Source organism: Acomys minous, assembly GCF_964271855.1.
Source record: "Acomys minous genome assembly, chromosome: 8".
Classification (NCBI taxonomy): Eukaryota; Metazoa; Chordata; class Mammalia; order Rodentia; family Muridae; genus Acomys; species Acomys minous.
The window spans coordinates 117,183,946-117,196,576 of record NC_140489.1 but is presented as its reverse complement, the minus strand read 5'-3'; the positions used below and the strand labels follow the sequence as shown (position 1 = coordinate 117,196,576).

The following is a 12,631-nucleotide window of genomic DNA, read 5'->3' as shown; positions in this document are numbered from 1 at the left end:
CTTCTTCTTTTTTTTTTTTTTTTTTCTGAGACAGAGTCTCTCTGTGTTAGCCTTGGCCAGCCTGGACTCACATTGTAGACCAGGCTGGCCTTGAACTCACAGTGATCCACCCGCCTCTGCCTCCCGAGTTCTGGGATTAAAGGCGTGCACCACCACGCCTGGCTTCCCTTCCCCCTTTCTAAACTCCTCCCAGACCCTCTCCACCTCCCTACCCACCCAGATTCAAGTTCTTTCTCTCTCTAAAGAAAGAAAAAAAGAAGTCAAAACAAACAGAGGGCTGGAGAGATGGCTCAGCAGTTAAGAGCACCAGCTGCTCTTCCACAGGTCCTGAATTCAATTCCCAGCAACCACATAGCATCTCAGAACCATGTGTAGTAGGTTTTTTATATTTTCAGATTTTAGACAGGGTTTCTCCGTGAAGCCTTGGCTGTCCTAGACTCGCTTTGTAGACCAGGCTGGCCTCAAACTCACAGAGATCCGCCTGCCTCTGCTTCCCAGAGTGCTGAGATTAAAGGCGTGTGCCACCATGCCCAGTTTGATAATTTCATTTTCATCAGAGGTGGGAAAGTCTGAAAGAAGACTACCCTCGATCTTCATTCACAATGAAAAACTGATGTCCAATAAAGTGTTCATCATCATACAAAGTCAAGGGTGGACCTGAGCCTAAACTCAGGGCCTCAAGTAACACTGACAATTTAACACAGAGCATCCTGTTCTACATTGCATTAATGAATTATGAGACAGTGCATCAATCAGATTCCTCAGCCAAGTGTTCAGCCCTCCAGGTAAATATTTCATGCTAGAGGTGTCTGGAGGTTTGTGTATGCATGCGTTCCTTTTGGCAAATTCTCTTCTTTATGTAAGTCTGCTGAGATTGTTAAGTAGGTTGATGACCCAGATTAACCAGATAACTCCATGCTCCTGGGTCCAGCAATTGGCCCAAATGTGGCTTGCCAGAGACATATGGAAGAAATTATCTGTTAAGGAAAATAGATATTTTCTTCAGCATCCTTACCTGGGTGGACGTTGAAAGCTGAAGTTGCAAATGATTATCACTGCTTTCAGATGAGAGACAACAAAAATGGAAATAAAATACCCACAACTTCCTTAGCTACTGGTCATACACCAGCTTTTTTATCTCATCTCATTAAGGTAGGCACTAGAATCAAAAGTCAGCCATCTGCCAGGTGTGGTGGCGCACGCCTTTAATCCCAGCACTCAGGAGGCAGAGGCAAGGCAGATCGCTGTGAGTTCAAGGCCAGCCTGGTCTACAAAGCGACTCCAGGCCAGGCAAGGCTAACACAGAGAAACCCTGTTTCAAAAAACAACAAATAAATAAATAACCTAGGAACAAAAATGTGCTGGTCATATAGGTTTTCTCTCAAAAACATGAATTCCAGAGTAAGCATTGACCAGTTAATATAAAGACATGAGATACCATTGGAATCCCGAGGAATACAGAAAGATAAAGTGTGGGTGGGGAGAGCATGCAAAAATAACCGCACATCATGACAGTGTGCCTTAAGGGAAAGGGCATCCCACACCTGGTGGTAGAGAGCACAACTGGAAGTGTGTGTGAAGTGCTCTACCACTGAGTTACGCTCACCCGTTTCCAGCCTCGGTCAGAATCCTCAAGCTCGGCTTCTGAATACAGATGAGACATGAATGAACGGCTTAGTCACTTTACAACTTACAAAAAGCCCACAAGTATTTAGCCTGCCAGAACAGACTGAATTACTAAAAGAAAAACAAAACAAAAACTTGCTTATTCCCTGACACTTAAAAAAAAAAAAAAAGAGTATTCTTCCGTACTCTGTCACCTTTGACTTGCCTATGCATCTTCCTTTAGCTAACAGTCTATGTGATGGTTCCTAATGATTAAAAACTTGACCAGAACTTAAGGAGTCCCCGCATGTCTATGAGGAGCTATCTATATTAGGTGAACCTCTTAGCTGTCATTACAGCGTGGTCTGGTGCTTTGTATTTGATAGTTATTTTTCTCTCCGGGGTCTGCATACTGTCTTCTACAAGCCAACATGTATCCAAAAGGATGTTTGTGAGCCTTGCCTTCAAATAAACCCTGCTTGGCTACATAAAGTTGCAGAAGAGAGGTAGGCAGAGCTAAGGTTCGTAATAGGCTTGGAGAAGAGGAAGATCACGGGAGGCGAAGAGGAGAGAGAGAGAGATTGAGGAGAAGAGGAGGCAGAGCCACCCGGAGTCATCCTGAACAAACAGCCGGGTGGACTGAGGATCGGTGATGGAGGAAAGCGACCCAGACGAGAAACAGGTGCAAGTATTCATGGGGTATCGGGTGGAAAGTAGCTCAGCTAGGAGTTATTATAGCAATTGGCATGGGATGTGGGGCTGGGAGGTAAAAGATCTGGGTAGTTTCTGCCCAGTCTCAGAGTTTAAGGTATGTTAAAATCTAACAGGTATCTGTGTCTTTCATTGCTATGGTAGCGGGTTAAATAATAACCACTGAGTAAGTATATGGTATTTATAGTACATATTAATAACCAGTATTTTCATACAACAGCCTATAGAGGATTTCCTTGATTAAGGTCACTGAGGTGGGGAGATGCACTCTAATTGAGGTATCATCATTTCACAGACTGGGTCTTGAACTAAATATAAAGAAGAAAATGAACGATACAGTATTCTTCCATTGCTTTCTTCCCCTTGACCGCTAACACAATGTGATCAGCTGCTTTAGGGTCCTGCTGCCTTGACTCTTCCTGCTGTAACCTGTACCATCAAACTGGGTCCCAAAACCAACTTTTCCATTCTTAAACTGTTTCGTCTATAATACTACAAGCAAGTAATACAGCATGTTAAGAGACATCATCTACACGTCCCCTGGATGGGGAGGCCTGGTGGCACTCAGAGGAAGGATAGCAGGCTACCAAGAAGAGACTTGATACCCTATGAGCATAGACTGGGGGAGGAGGTCCCCCTCAGTCACAGTCATAGGGGAGGGGAGTAAGGGGAAAATGGGAGGGAGGGAGGAATGGGAGGATACACGTGATGGGATAACAATTGAGATGTAATATGAATAAATTAATAAAATAAAATTTAAAAAAAAAAGGAGAGACATCATCTAAGCAGGGATCTTAACTGTGAGAACATGCCAGGCAGCTGATCTAAGAACTGGGAGTATACAGACCACGCACATATTATTAAACCACCCAGGTGATGCCTGCCTCTATCAGTAACGACTAGGTGGCTCACACAACTTGTCTGACATCTGACACGTGGTTGGTTGTTACTAGCAATAGCTAAGTAAAATACGACACTAAGGACTCAGTGCTCTGAGCCACTCGCTGTCTTGTTACTTTTCTACTAATGTGATGAGACACAATAACCAGGGAAACAGCCTTCACTGGAGCAGTTTGGGCAATACTAGGCAACACATTTGGATTCGTTGGCACGCCATGGGCAGCGAGTATTCTCCATAATTACTCCAAACTTAGAAGAGAAACGTCTTGACTTTCACATGGCGGGAAAAGAGAAAGCAGTAGCTTTTCCTACTTCCTTTACTCTCTGATTTAAAATATTACATGGAAACGGATGCAAAAGTGTCACTATTCCATCAGTCAACCTCGCGGATCCCCAGAGACGTAGGACCAAAAAGTGCCCCCAGGAAGTCGGCGACCATAACCGGGCTGGGAGTTAAGCAAAACACGGCAAGTGACAGGAAAGGAGCAGCACGCCATGAAGAGCGGCGGTCCCACCCATCAGACTTAGATCTGAATTTCCCGGGATCGGCTCCGGCTGTCCCGCCTCCAACCCCGCCAGTCTCCTTGTATTCCGTGGGACAGTTCAGGTGAAGCAAGCGCGAGCCGGGCCTCGTGCCAGGTACTGAGAGGGGAGTGGCCGGAGGCAAAGGTAGCGGGGCTGTCGCCCTTACCTGTCGCAGGAGCCTCCACCGGACGGCCCCCTTGGGCGCCGAGACCGCCGACCCCTGGCGAGCACTGCCAAGCACGGGACCCTTGTCCGCGACTGCTTCAGTCCCTCCGGTCCCGGCGGCCGCGAGCTGCGACTCCATCTCCAGAGCTCACTGGACGCGGAGGTGCCTCCGCCACAGCTCTCCCCAGGCAGGACCTGCCAACTTCTTCCCTGTCAGGACCTGGGACGCCCGGCCTCTCGCCCCGCAGCCCTGGCTAGCACCCTCCCCGAATCCCGCATTTCCGGTATTCGCGTCTCCTTGGCAACCAGGACAGCCGCGTCACGTCACTGCACCAGTTTTCTGGTAGCCATCTTAAGTGAGGGCGAGCCGGAGTGGGAGGGAGCTGTGGAGTAGCTACAGGGAGAGGGTTTCCTCGTTGTTTTCTTCTTTCTCGCTTTGTCTCTTGCTCGTCAGAATACCAAAAAAAAGCCAAAATACAGGTGTCTGTTAAGACTAGTGAATCCAGGAAGAGAAAAGCCCACCGCTGACCATAATAAAGATGGCGAAACGTGCTTCCTTCTGGGGCTGGATTGGTGTTACGTAGACGGGCGTGCTGCAAACTAGCCCTGGGCGGCGCGTGGTAGGTTGTCTTTCTTGCTAGGTGCTGAACGCGGACTTCGGGTGCACAGGGCTGAGGTGACTGGAGCTCCTTCTTGAGAGCTACGGGTTCCCGTATTTGTCTTCTCCGCCTTCAGCCTGCCTGTCTTTCGCTTTGCGTACGTATGGACGGGTTGCTGGAGGGTCCCCTTTCTAATCCCTCTTCCTGCCACCTTCCGGCCATTCCCCAGTTCCCTGAGCCCCCTTTTGATCCCTGTCTCTTCTGTGCGAGCTAAACGGTACCGTTCTCTCACTGAAAATACCACATCCTTGGGATGCACAGTTGCCCAGGGAAACGAATAGGTGCTCCTGGGAACACCCATTTGTCTACCGGACCCGTATCCCAAGCCTATCGTTTGCTCCATGCGGATGGTGGGTGAGTGGGTTGAGGCTGTAGGGACAGATTTAGCGATTTAGGGGCTTTTTTTTTTTTGTTCTAGGATGCTGCTCCATTATTTTGCTGCGACATAAGAGATTAAGGGGGGGAGGGGGCGTCATAGCTGATCGGATCTATAGTAAAGTGATTGGGTGTTTCTGTGCCACCGAAGAACGTGTTAGAGAATTCTCTAATTACACCCAACAGTGTTCAACATACCTATGCTAGTAATATTACCAACCTTCTGTTGAGTGGTTACTGTGTGCCAGGTACTTATACTAAGTCCTTGACACTTAGTATAATAATATAAATTGTCTGGTTTTGCTACGAAACAACCTCCAGAAAGTAGGCGGTATGGTTATTTTTTTGTTTCACAAGTGAAGACTTTGAAACCAGATGCAGTTACATGCAAGGCCCAAGTCCTGAACCTGGGTCTCTGGTTATGGAGGTTATAATGGACTTACCTTGCAGCAGAAACCAAAGATGACTATGTTTTATTTGTGCATCTTCCTGGTTCTTTTTAATTAATTATCCTTATATGGTTAAGTCCAACCACGTATAAGATGAGGAGCCCCAAAGATTTGGCCTTTTTGCTATAACGTGTGAGTTGGGGAAGTTCCTTGAGCCTCCCAGATCCACAGTCAGAGTACCTGTACACTGGTCGGCTCTGTAGAAATGTAAAGCAGACGGATAGATGGAAAGTACCTGGCACCTAATGAACACAAGACAACTATTAACCCTCCTTGTATTAAATAATTCAAGCTTTTCCGCTTGTCTTTCACATTCCGATGAAATGCCCAGAATTGTGTAAGATTAACTCGTTTTGCTTTGAGCACCCTCAGAGCTCCTGAGAGTCTCATTGAGACCATTTATTTATTTGCATATTTTTATTTTGTCTCTTGTTTTCTGTTGTTTTGTTTTTGTTTTAGTTTGTCCATACTTCACCAGAACCATTGCTGCTTAGCTTGAACCTAGTGAAACTGACATGGTCAAGTCATGCCTGCCAAGAAGTGTGATTTCAGTGGACTGTAACGCATACACGTTTTTACGTTTCTTTAACCTAAATTACCAGACGTCTGGGGTTATTTGTAACCTGAAGGGCTCATGACCCCAAAGGGGAGGGATAAGATGTGGTGACCTCAGATGCCCTGAGATCCCATTGCTGTGTAATTATATGAAATCATTCACGGGAACAGAACCCCAGGGCCTTTGCTACCATGCAGCAGATGACCAAATTATTCCTCCAAGCTTTGAAGTATAGCATTCCTCACCTTGGCAAATGCATGCAGAAACAGAATTACTGTAACTTCGCTGGTCGTTATTACAATAGAATAAGATTGAAAAAATATCACCTAACCAAGAGTCTGCAGAATAAACACAAGATAGCAGAGTTAGCAAGAGACATCCCACATCGGAGCTTCTCGTGTAAGGTATGGACCATCTAAGTTCATCTGTTTGTAGGCCATTAATATTAGTGCATAAATAATGGCTAAGATGTCCATTATTAATTGTCTCAGTAATTGTAATTTGATTTTAAGATTTTTTTTTCAGTCTCAAGTATCTGTAGTCAATATGAGTACAAAAGAATGTATGTGAACCTATAGAGCTATAATGTGTATAAATATGTAGATTCATAAAAACTGACTTGATCTCAAGATTTAGTGTACCTGCAAATGTGTTTTAAAATATAGCCTTCTAAATTTACTAAAATATCAGATTATGCCTCTTAATAAAACCTAGTAATATGCTAATTCTTGTATAAAATCCCGATTAGTAAACATCAATAAATACCATGTAGTTGTGTATTATTCCTCTATACAAACGAATGGAAAGCTATCTATAGTGCATTTTTGACAACTTAAGTTCCGAAAGAAAATACTGACTATTCGTCTGCCAGGCCCCGAACTGTGGACTTGAGTCCAGCCCTGAGGAACTGGAATAGCCACATGTTCCAGCTAGCGTGAGACAGGCACACTGTACACCTGTTGTCGCTGTGTCTCCTCTCCGAAGTGTCCTACCTAAGCTGCCATGTTGCATGGTCATCGTACTTAGCTCACAATCAAGCTGTTTACCCTGTTGTTTCTTTGCCAGACATCCTCTGTTTTTAAATCTATGTTCCTGAGGCTCCTTCCACTACACTTGGGTGTGCTGGAACTTACACTATTTTCACATTGTTTTACCCTTTTAATTTTCTTGCATAGTGATATTTCTTGTAGTCTGTTTTGGCTTCCTCTAATTGTGGTAAAGTATATATTTTGAAAGTGACCATTTTAGCCTCTTTTAGTGGGGAACTCAGGGTATTAGTTACAGTCCCAGTATTGTAATAACCACTGTTTCCAAAACCCTATCATGATGTAACCCTTCCCCAAGATACCCCCCCCCAACAGTTTGTGTGACCTGAGCCCTGGGGCATCTACTCCACTTCCTATGTCTATGAATTGGCCTATCTGACACCGTGGATGAGCAGAGGCACACAGTACTTACCTTTTTGTTATTTGGTTTGTTTTACTTTGCTAATGTTGTTCGGGTTCCTCAGGGCCGTAGCATGTATCATAGCTTCATTCCTCTTTATAGAAATAATACTCTATTTACATAATCTACATGCTGTTTATCCATCTTTTCAATTAATTTTAGTTTTACCTAACTCTGTGTTGTTTTTAGTTTTTGGTGGTTTTGTTCTTAGTTAACTATTTGTACGCATATATGTCTTTTCATGTTAGCCCTCTCTCTTTCTCTTCCTGGACTTCGTGTGTGTGTGTGTGTGTGTGTGTGTGTGTGTGTGTGTGTGTGTATTTGCTTGCGTAGTTTGGTTTGGTTTAGTTTCTCTGTGTAGCCTTGGCTGTCCTGGACTCACTTTGTAGACCAGGCTGGCCTCGAACTCACAGTGATCCGCCTGCCTCTGCCTCCCAAGTGCTGGGATTAAAGGTGTGCGCTACCACGCCCAGCCTTCTTCCCGGACTTCTTAAATTTCAGTCATCTAAATTGCTTTCCTTTGATAAGTTAGCTAGGCTATATGATTCTTAACTTTACACACCTAGCAACTCTAAGCTTTGCTTTTCTGTATCTGTTTTTAATGTAGACTCTATAACCATACTTTATACTCATAAAGTTTAAAGTTTTACCTACTGCACTAAGCCTTTGAGTTGATTTATTTTGCATCATGACCAGAACCTCTTGTCGTTCTGTCTTGGTTTATAAATAGTAAGCGGGAGTTCCCACCAGAGTAGCAGCTGTGAGATTAGCTCATGCCCTAGCCAAGAGGCTGGCTCTGGAGCCGCTTGTCTCTGAGGCAGCTTTTTATTTTGCATTAGACTCCCGCTCCTAGAAACTGACCTGACAGCGCCTCTACATCTAGAAGCTCTTTAGGGACGGCTTCCCTGACAGCAGCCGTGTGTCCCCCCATCTTACATGTCCGTCATCCCTTTTTATCACAGAGGAAGTGATCAAAATGCTGGGCTGTCTATTCAGTATGCTCCCTGAGACCTGAGGAGGTTTGTTTTTTATTTGTTTTTGTTTTGTTTTGGTTCGTTGGTTGGGGTTTTTTGTTTGTTTGTATTTTTGTTGTTGTTGTTAATTTTGGATTTTTGGTTTTTGTTGTTGTTATTTTTCAAGACAGGGTTTCTCTGTGTAGCCTTGGCTGTCCTGGACTCACTTTGTAGACCAGGCTGGCCTCAAACTCACAGCGATCCACCTGCCTCTGCCTCCCAAGTGCTGGGATTAAAGGCGTGCGCCACCACACCCCGCCTGAGCATACTTTTTAAAGATAGTCTCCCACCTGTGAACATACTCTGGGGACAGAACTGCACGCTCCTTCCTTTCGGCAGGTCCCTCTGAGTTCCGACCGCGTCCACTCTTCCAGGTTGGAGTGAAGTAGAAGATCCTTAGCAGCTCTGTTTACAGACCCACTGCTTAGATAAACTAACTGACGGTCAAGAGAGGGGAGGGAAGAGCGACACAGACTTGGTATGTCTGAGGACTACTCAGGGGTCTTAATTTTCTCTATTCAGAAAACAAAATCAGCAAACTCAAACCCCACTCTGCCTTGTTACCTTGGCAACAAACTGTCATATAACTTTGGGACTCTTCCAGTCTAGACATGTGCCAGCAGCCCTGGGAGCTTTTTAGAAATGCAGATTCCATCTTACCCCGTTTCTGTTTAATAACTATATCTGTTGCTGAGGAGTAAGGCTCTTGTTTCCTTTTTAGGAAAGATCTTTCTGTGTTGACCACAACTATTGTTCATGCAATCCTCTTGCTTCAGCCTCTCAGGTAACTGGGATTGTAGGCATCGCATCCCGCCAGAAGTGGTTTTTCTTAGGTTCCTTAGGTAACAGAAATGCAAGGCCTGCCTGCCACTGACCTATATATTTAGAAAGTGGAGGCGCCGGGTGATAAGGGTTGCTGATCTAACCCTAGTTCATTCAGCCAGTACCTCACGTTCCCATAGCAGGCTAACCGGATGGTAGCAGTTACTCCATCGCACTCACGCTTGCCAGTGGGACTCCAAGCTAGAGTCCGAGCAGGGACCAGGGCTCCTTACCTTCCACACTGTCTTGCCCTGTTCTTCCTACAGAATAATAACTTCAAAAATACCTGATCATGATAATTTGAACAAAATACAAAAGATAAGAAAGAATTTAGGGATGTGGTGGTGGTGCACGCCTTTAGTCCCATTACTCGGAAGGCAGAGGGTCTCTGAGTTCAAGGACAGCCAGTGCTATAGAGAAACCCTGCAGGAAGGAAGGAAGAAAGAAAGAAAGAAAGACAGACAGACAGACAAAACAAAAAACCTTAAATCTTTCCATTAAATGTGTCATTTGCCTATGTCTTTTGATTAACAGGTGCTGCCAGTGGGGGCAGTCAGTGTGTGTGTGTGTGTGTGTGTGTGTGTGTGTGTGTGTGTGTGTGTGTGTGTGTTGGTGAGGCTGGGGGTGGAGCCCCGCACCACACTTGGCTTTATCACTGAGTGCTCCCCTCCCCCACCCCCACCCCCCAGCTCCGGCCTTCTGGATTGGTTAACAACAGCTTCTAAGAACACTAGTGGTAACTAGCAGGTTCAAATCGTCAGAAGGGAGGAGCAAAGACAGGCAGTAAAGGAGATCTCAGGCTAGGAAAAAGTGGCGTCTTGCAGTTTTGCGAGAATTGAGAGTGGGGACCCCACCACAGGCAGAGCTTCCCTTGCGGCTCCTTTCCACACTTGACTTTCTCTATGACCCTTCAGTTCACAGTCCAGTCCCCGGTCCACTGAGATGACCCATTGTCTGTCTGCATTTTAAGATCCTGAAATCCTTGCAAGTGCTTTTTAAACAAAACTTGAACTAAGGTGGCACAAAGCTATGAGGACCCGTCTATAGTCCACATGACGGACGTGCCACTCTAAAACCTCAGTGTATTTAATTACAGACTATACCCTGCAGATTAAGGGAGGGACCATTCTAAGTTGCTCAAAGTCACAAAGTTCTAAAACACGGCTGGACCAACTTTACTTGCTTGTTTTTATACACATGAGCGTTTGCCTACATGTGTGTCTGTGTACCACGCCCATGCCTGGTGTCCATGGAGGCCAGACAAGGGTGTCAGAGCCCCTGGAATTGGTGATACGGACTGTAGTGCGCTGGGCTGTGGGTGCTAGAAATTGAACCCAGGACTTCTGCACAAGTAGGAAGTGTTCTTAATCTCTGAGCCATTTCTCTAGTCCCTATAAATAAAATTTTAAAGCTTGATAGTATTTAATAAATGATAACTACATTATATTCTGATTTACATATGTATTTTTTCAGACATGTTAATTACAATTTTAACATATTGTATAAGGCAACTACCCGAAACTGTCTAGGGAGTTTCTTTCCAAATTTAAGATTGCAGTACATTTTCAAATTTATGAGTTATTTTCTTTATTCAGAAGGCCTCAAGATTCATCTTTTGAGGTGAGTGAGGTGGCGCAGCAGATAAGGGTACTCACTGCAATCCTAAACTCAAGACCTGGACTCAATCCCCAGAGCTTATACAGTGGAGGGAGAGAACTGACTTTTGTAAATTGTTCTCTGACCTACGTGCGCGCACACAAACACACACACACACACACACACACACACACACACACACACATACACACACACACACACACAGGCACTCACATACAATAAATAAATATAAAAGTCAATGAAAAATAAGAAAGGGTTTACTCTTTATTAGTGTTAGAGGAGATGGCACTGGGCACCAGTAGACTTCTCCAAAGATGGTCGTCCTGCCATCCTTAGGAAGAACCCCACTGTTGGAATTCTGTTAGTGTTTTTGTTTTGTGAATTTTAAAAATAATAGGTTGATCCCATTTTGCTTAAGATTGGTTTTTTGTGTTTATGCTGTTTGGGGGTAGTTTAGACTGAACCAAGGGTCTCTTCGATGCCAAGTAAAAGCTCTAAGATGAGCCCAAGATTGATTTTCTTCTCCCCTTCTGGGAGGAAATTAATGTGTTTTCCTTCTGTCTTATGATAGTCTCATAATTTCTCACTAGCATTTTCCAAAAGCTCATACTTTTCCCCTTTAAAAAGTCTGTCCTCTCTCTGCTTAGATTTTTGTTTTGTTCTAGCCGATGATCTCAGCTGTTGACAATGATCTCGGCTTTCATTGAGCTGGAATTTTTTTCAACAGAAATGACATTATAAAATAAATATAAGAATAATCTGGTGAGGCCTAGGCATGTAGCCCTGTTGGTAGAGTATTTGCCTAGCATGCAGGAGCCCTGGGTTCAGCCAGCACAATTGGACATGGTGCCAAGCTCGTGTAATCGTAGCACTGAAGAGGCATAGGCAGAAGGACAGGTGTCATGGCAGTCCTCCACTACATAGCATAAAGGGACATGCGATGCCAGCCTGGGCCAAATGAAATTTTGTTTCTGAAACAAAAGGAATAATGAGTTGGAAGTGACCAGTACAGTGGCGAACAAAAAAAGAATAGGGTCAGGAAATGGAAGAGAGCGCATTGTAAGTGAGCTAAGGCAGTAAGGGTTGGACTCAAGGGCAGCATGGCATGTGAGCGTAGACTTCAGTAGGATGGGAAGAGGTGAGCCACTGGGACATCTTGTGCACGTAGCTTTAGACAGAAGAGACTTCAGTGGGTCTTGTCACTAGTGTCAAGGTTATATTAGTCTGATAAAGTAAACTGGTTAATTTTACCTTTGTTCCTGTTCTCTTAAATAATTGACTATAAGTGTTTGATTTTTCCCTTTGAATACGGGGAGCAGTGAGGGAGGTGTAGAGGTGGGAGTGGCTGAGGCAGGACTTGTTTATGTAGTCCAGACCCAGGCTCAGCCCGGAAACCCTCCTGTCTCCTCCTTCTGTGTGCTAGGAGTGTAGGCACACACCTCCATATCTAGTTCAAGGCAACTGCTTTGAAAGCATTGGGCTTTGACTTTTTTTTTTTTTCAAGAAGGAGACAATTTCTTACCCAATTTTTAAAATAGTTATTGCCTTGCATGTAGTTACTGTATTTTTCAGACTATAAGACGCACCCAATCTTTAGAGAAGAAAAACAGTAAAAACAGCAATCAGACCATAAGGTGCACCCTGATCCCCTACACACACACTTTTTGGGGGGAAGTGTGTCTTATGGTCTGAAAAATATGGTAGTTCCTTACATAGCTCTTTGTTGTCCTGCATCAGTCTGGGACCCACTGCACTGATGAACTCACAGCTGCTGCAGTGCCGGCACGG

General features: G+C 44.7%; 2 protein-coding genes across 5 annotated transcripts in view; one reads left to right on the top strand and one right to left on the bottom strand.

Moving 5' to 3' along the window:
• Nucleotides 1–4,260, bottom strand: part of CAMKMT (calmodulin-lysine N-methyltransferase) — a 383,933-nt gene extending 379,673 nt beyond the window's left edge. The window contains exon 1 of one of the 2 annotated variants that reach the window (XM_084793161.1): nt 3,908–4,260. In XM_084793161.1, the coding sequence (XP_084649287.1) occupies nt 3,908–4,045 (138 nt within the window). In that variant the 5' untranslated portion in view covers nt 4,046–4,260. The remainder of the gene's footprint in view (nt 1–3,907) is intronic. The other variant, XM_084793160.1, reaches the window with a different exon arrangement.
• A 244-nt stretch (nt 4,261–4,504) lies between these two features.
• Nucleotides 4,505–12,631, top strand: part of PREPL (prolyl endopeptidase like) — a 30,734-nt gene continuing 22,607 nt past the window's right edge. For 2 of the 3 annotated variants that reach the window (XM_084793148.1, XM_084793147.1), the window contains exons 1-2: nt 4,505–4,662; nt 5,849–6,349. In XM_084793148.1, the coding sequence (XP_084649274.1) occupies nt 6,137–6,349 (213 nt within the window). In that variant the 5' untranslated portion in view covers nt 4,505–4,662; nt 5,849–6,136. The remainder of the gene's footprint in view (nt 4,663–5,848; nt 6,350–12,631) is intronic. The other variant, XM_084793149.1, reaches the window with a different exon arrangement.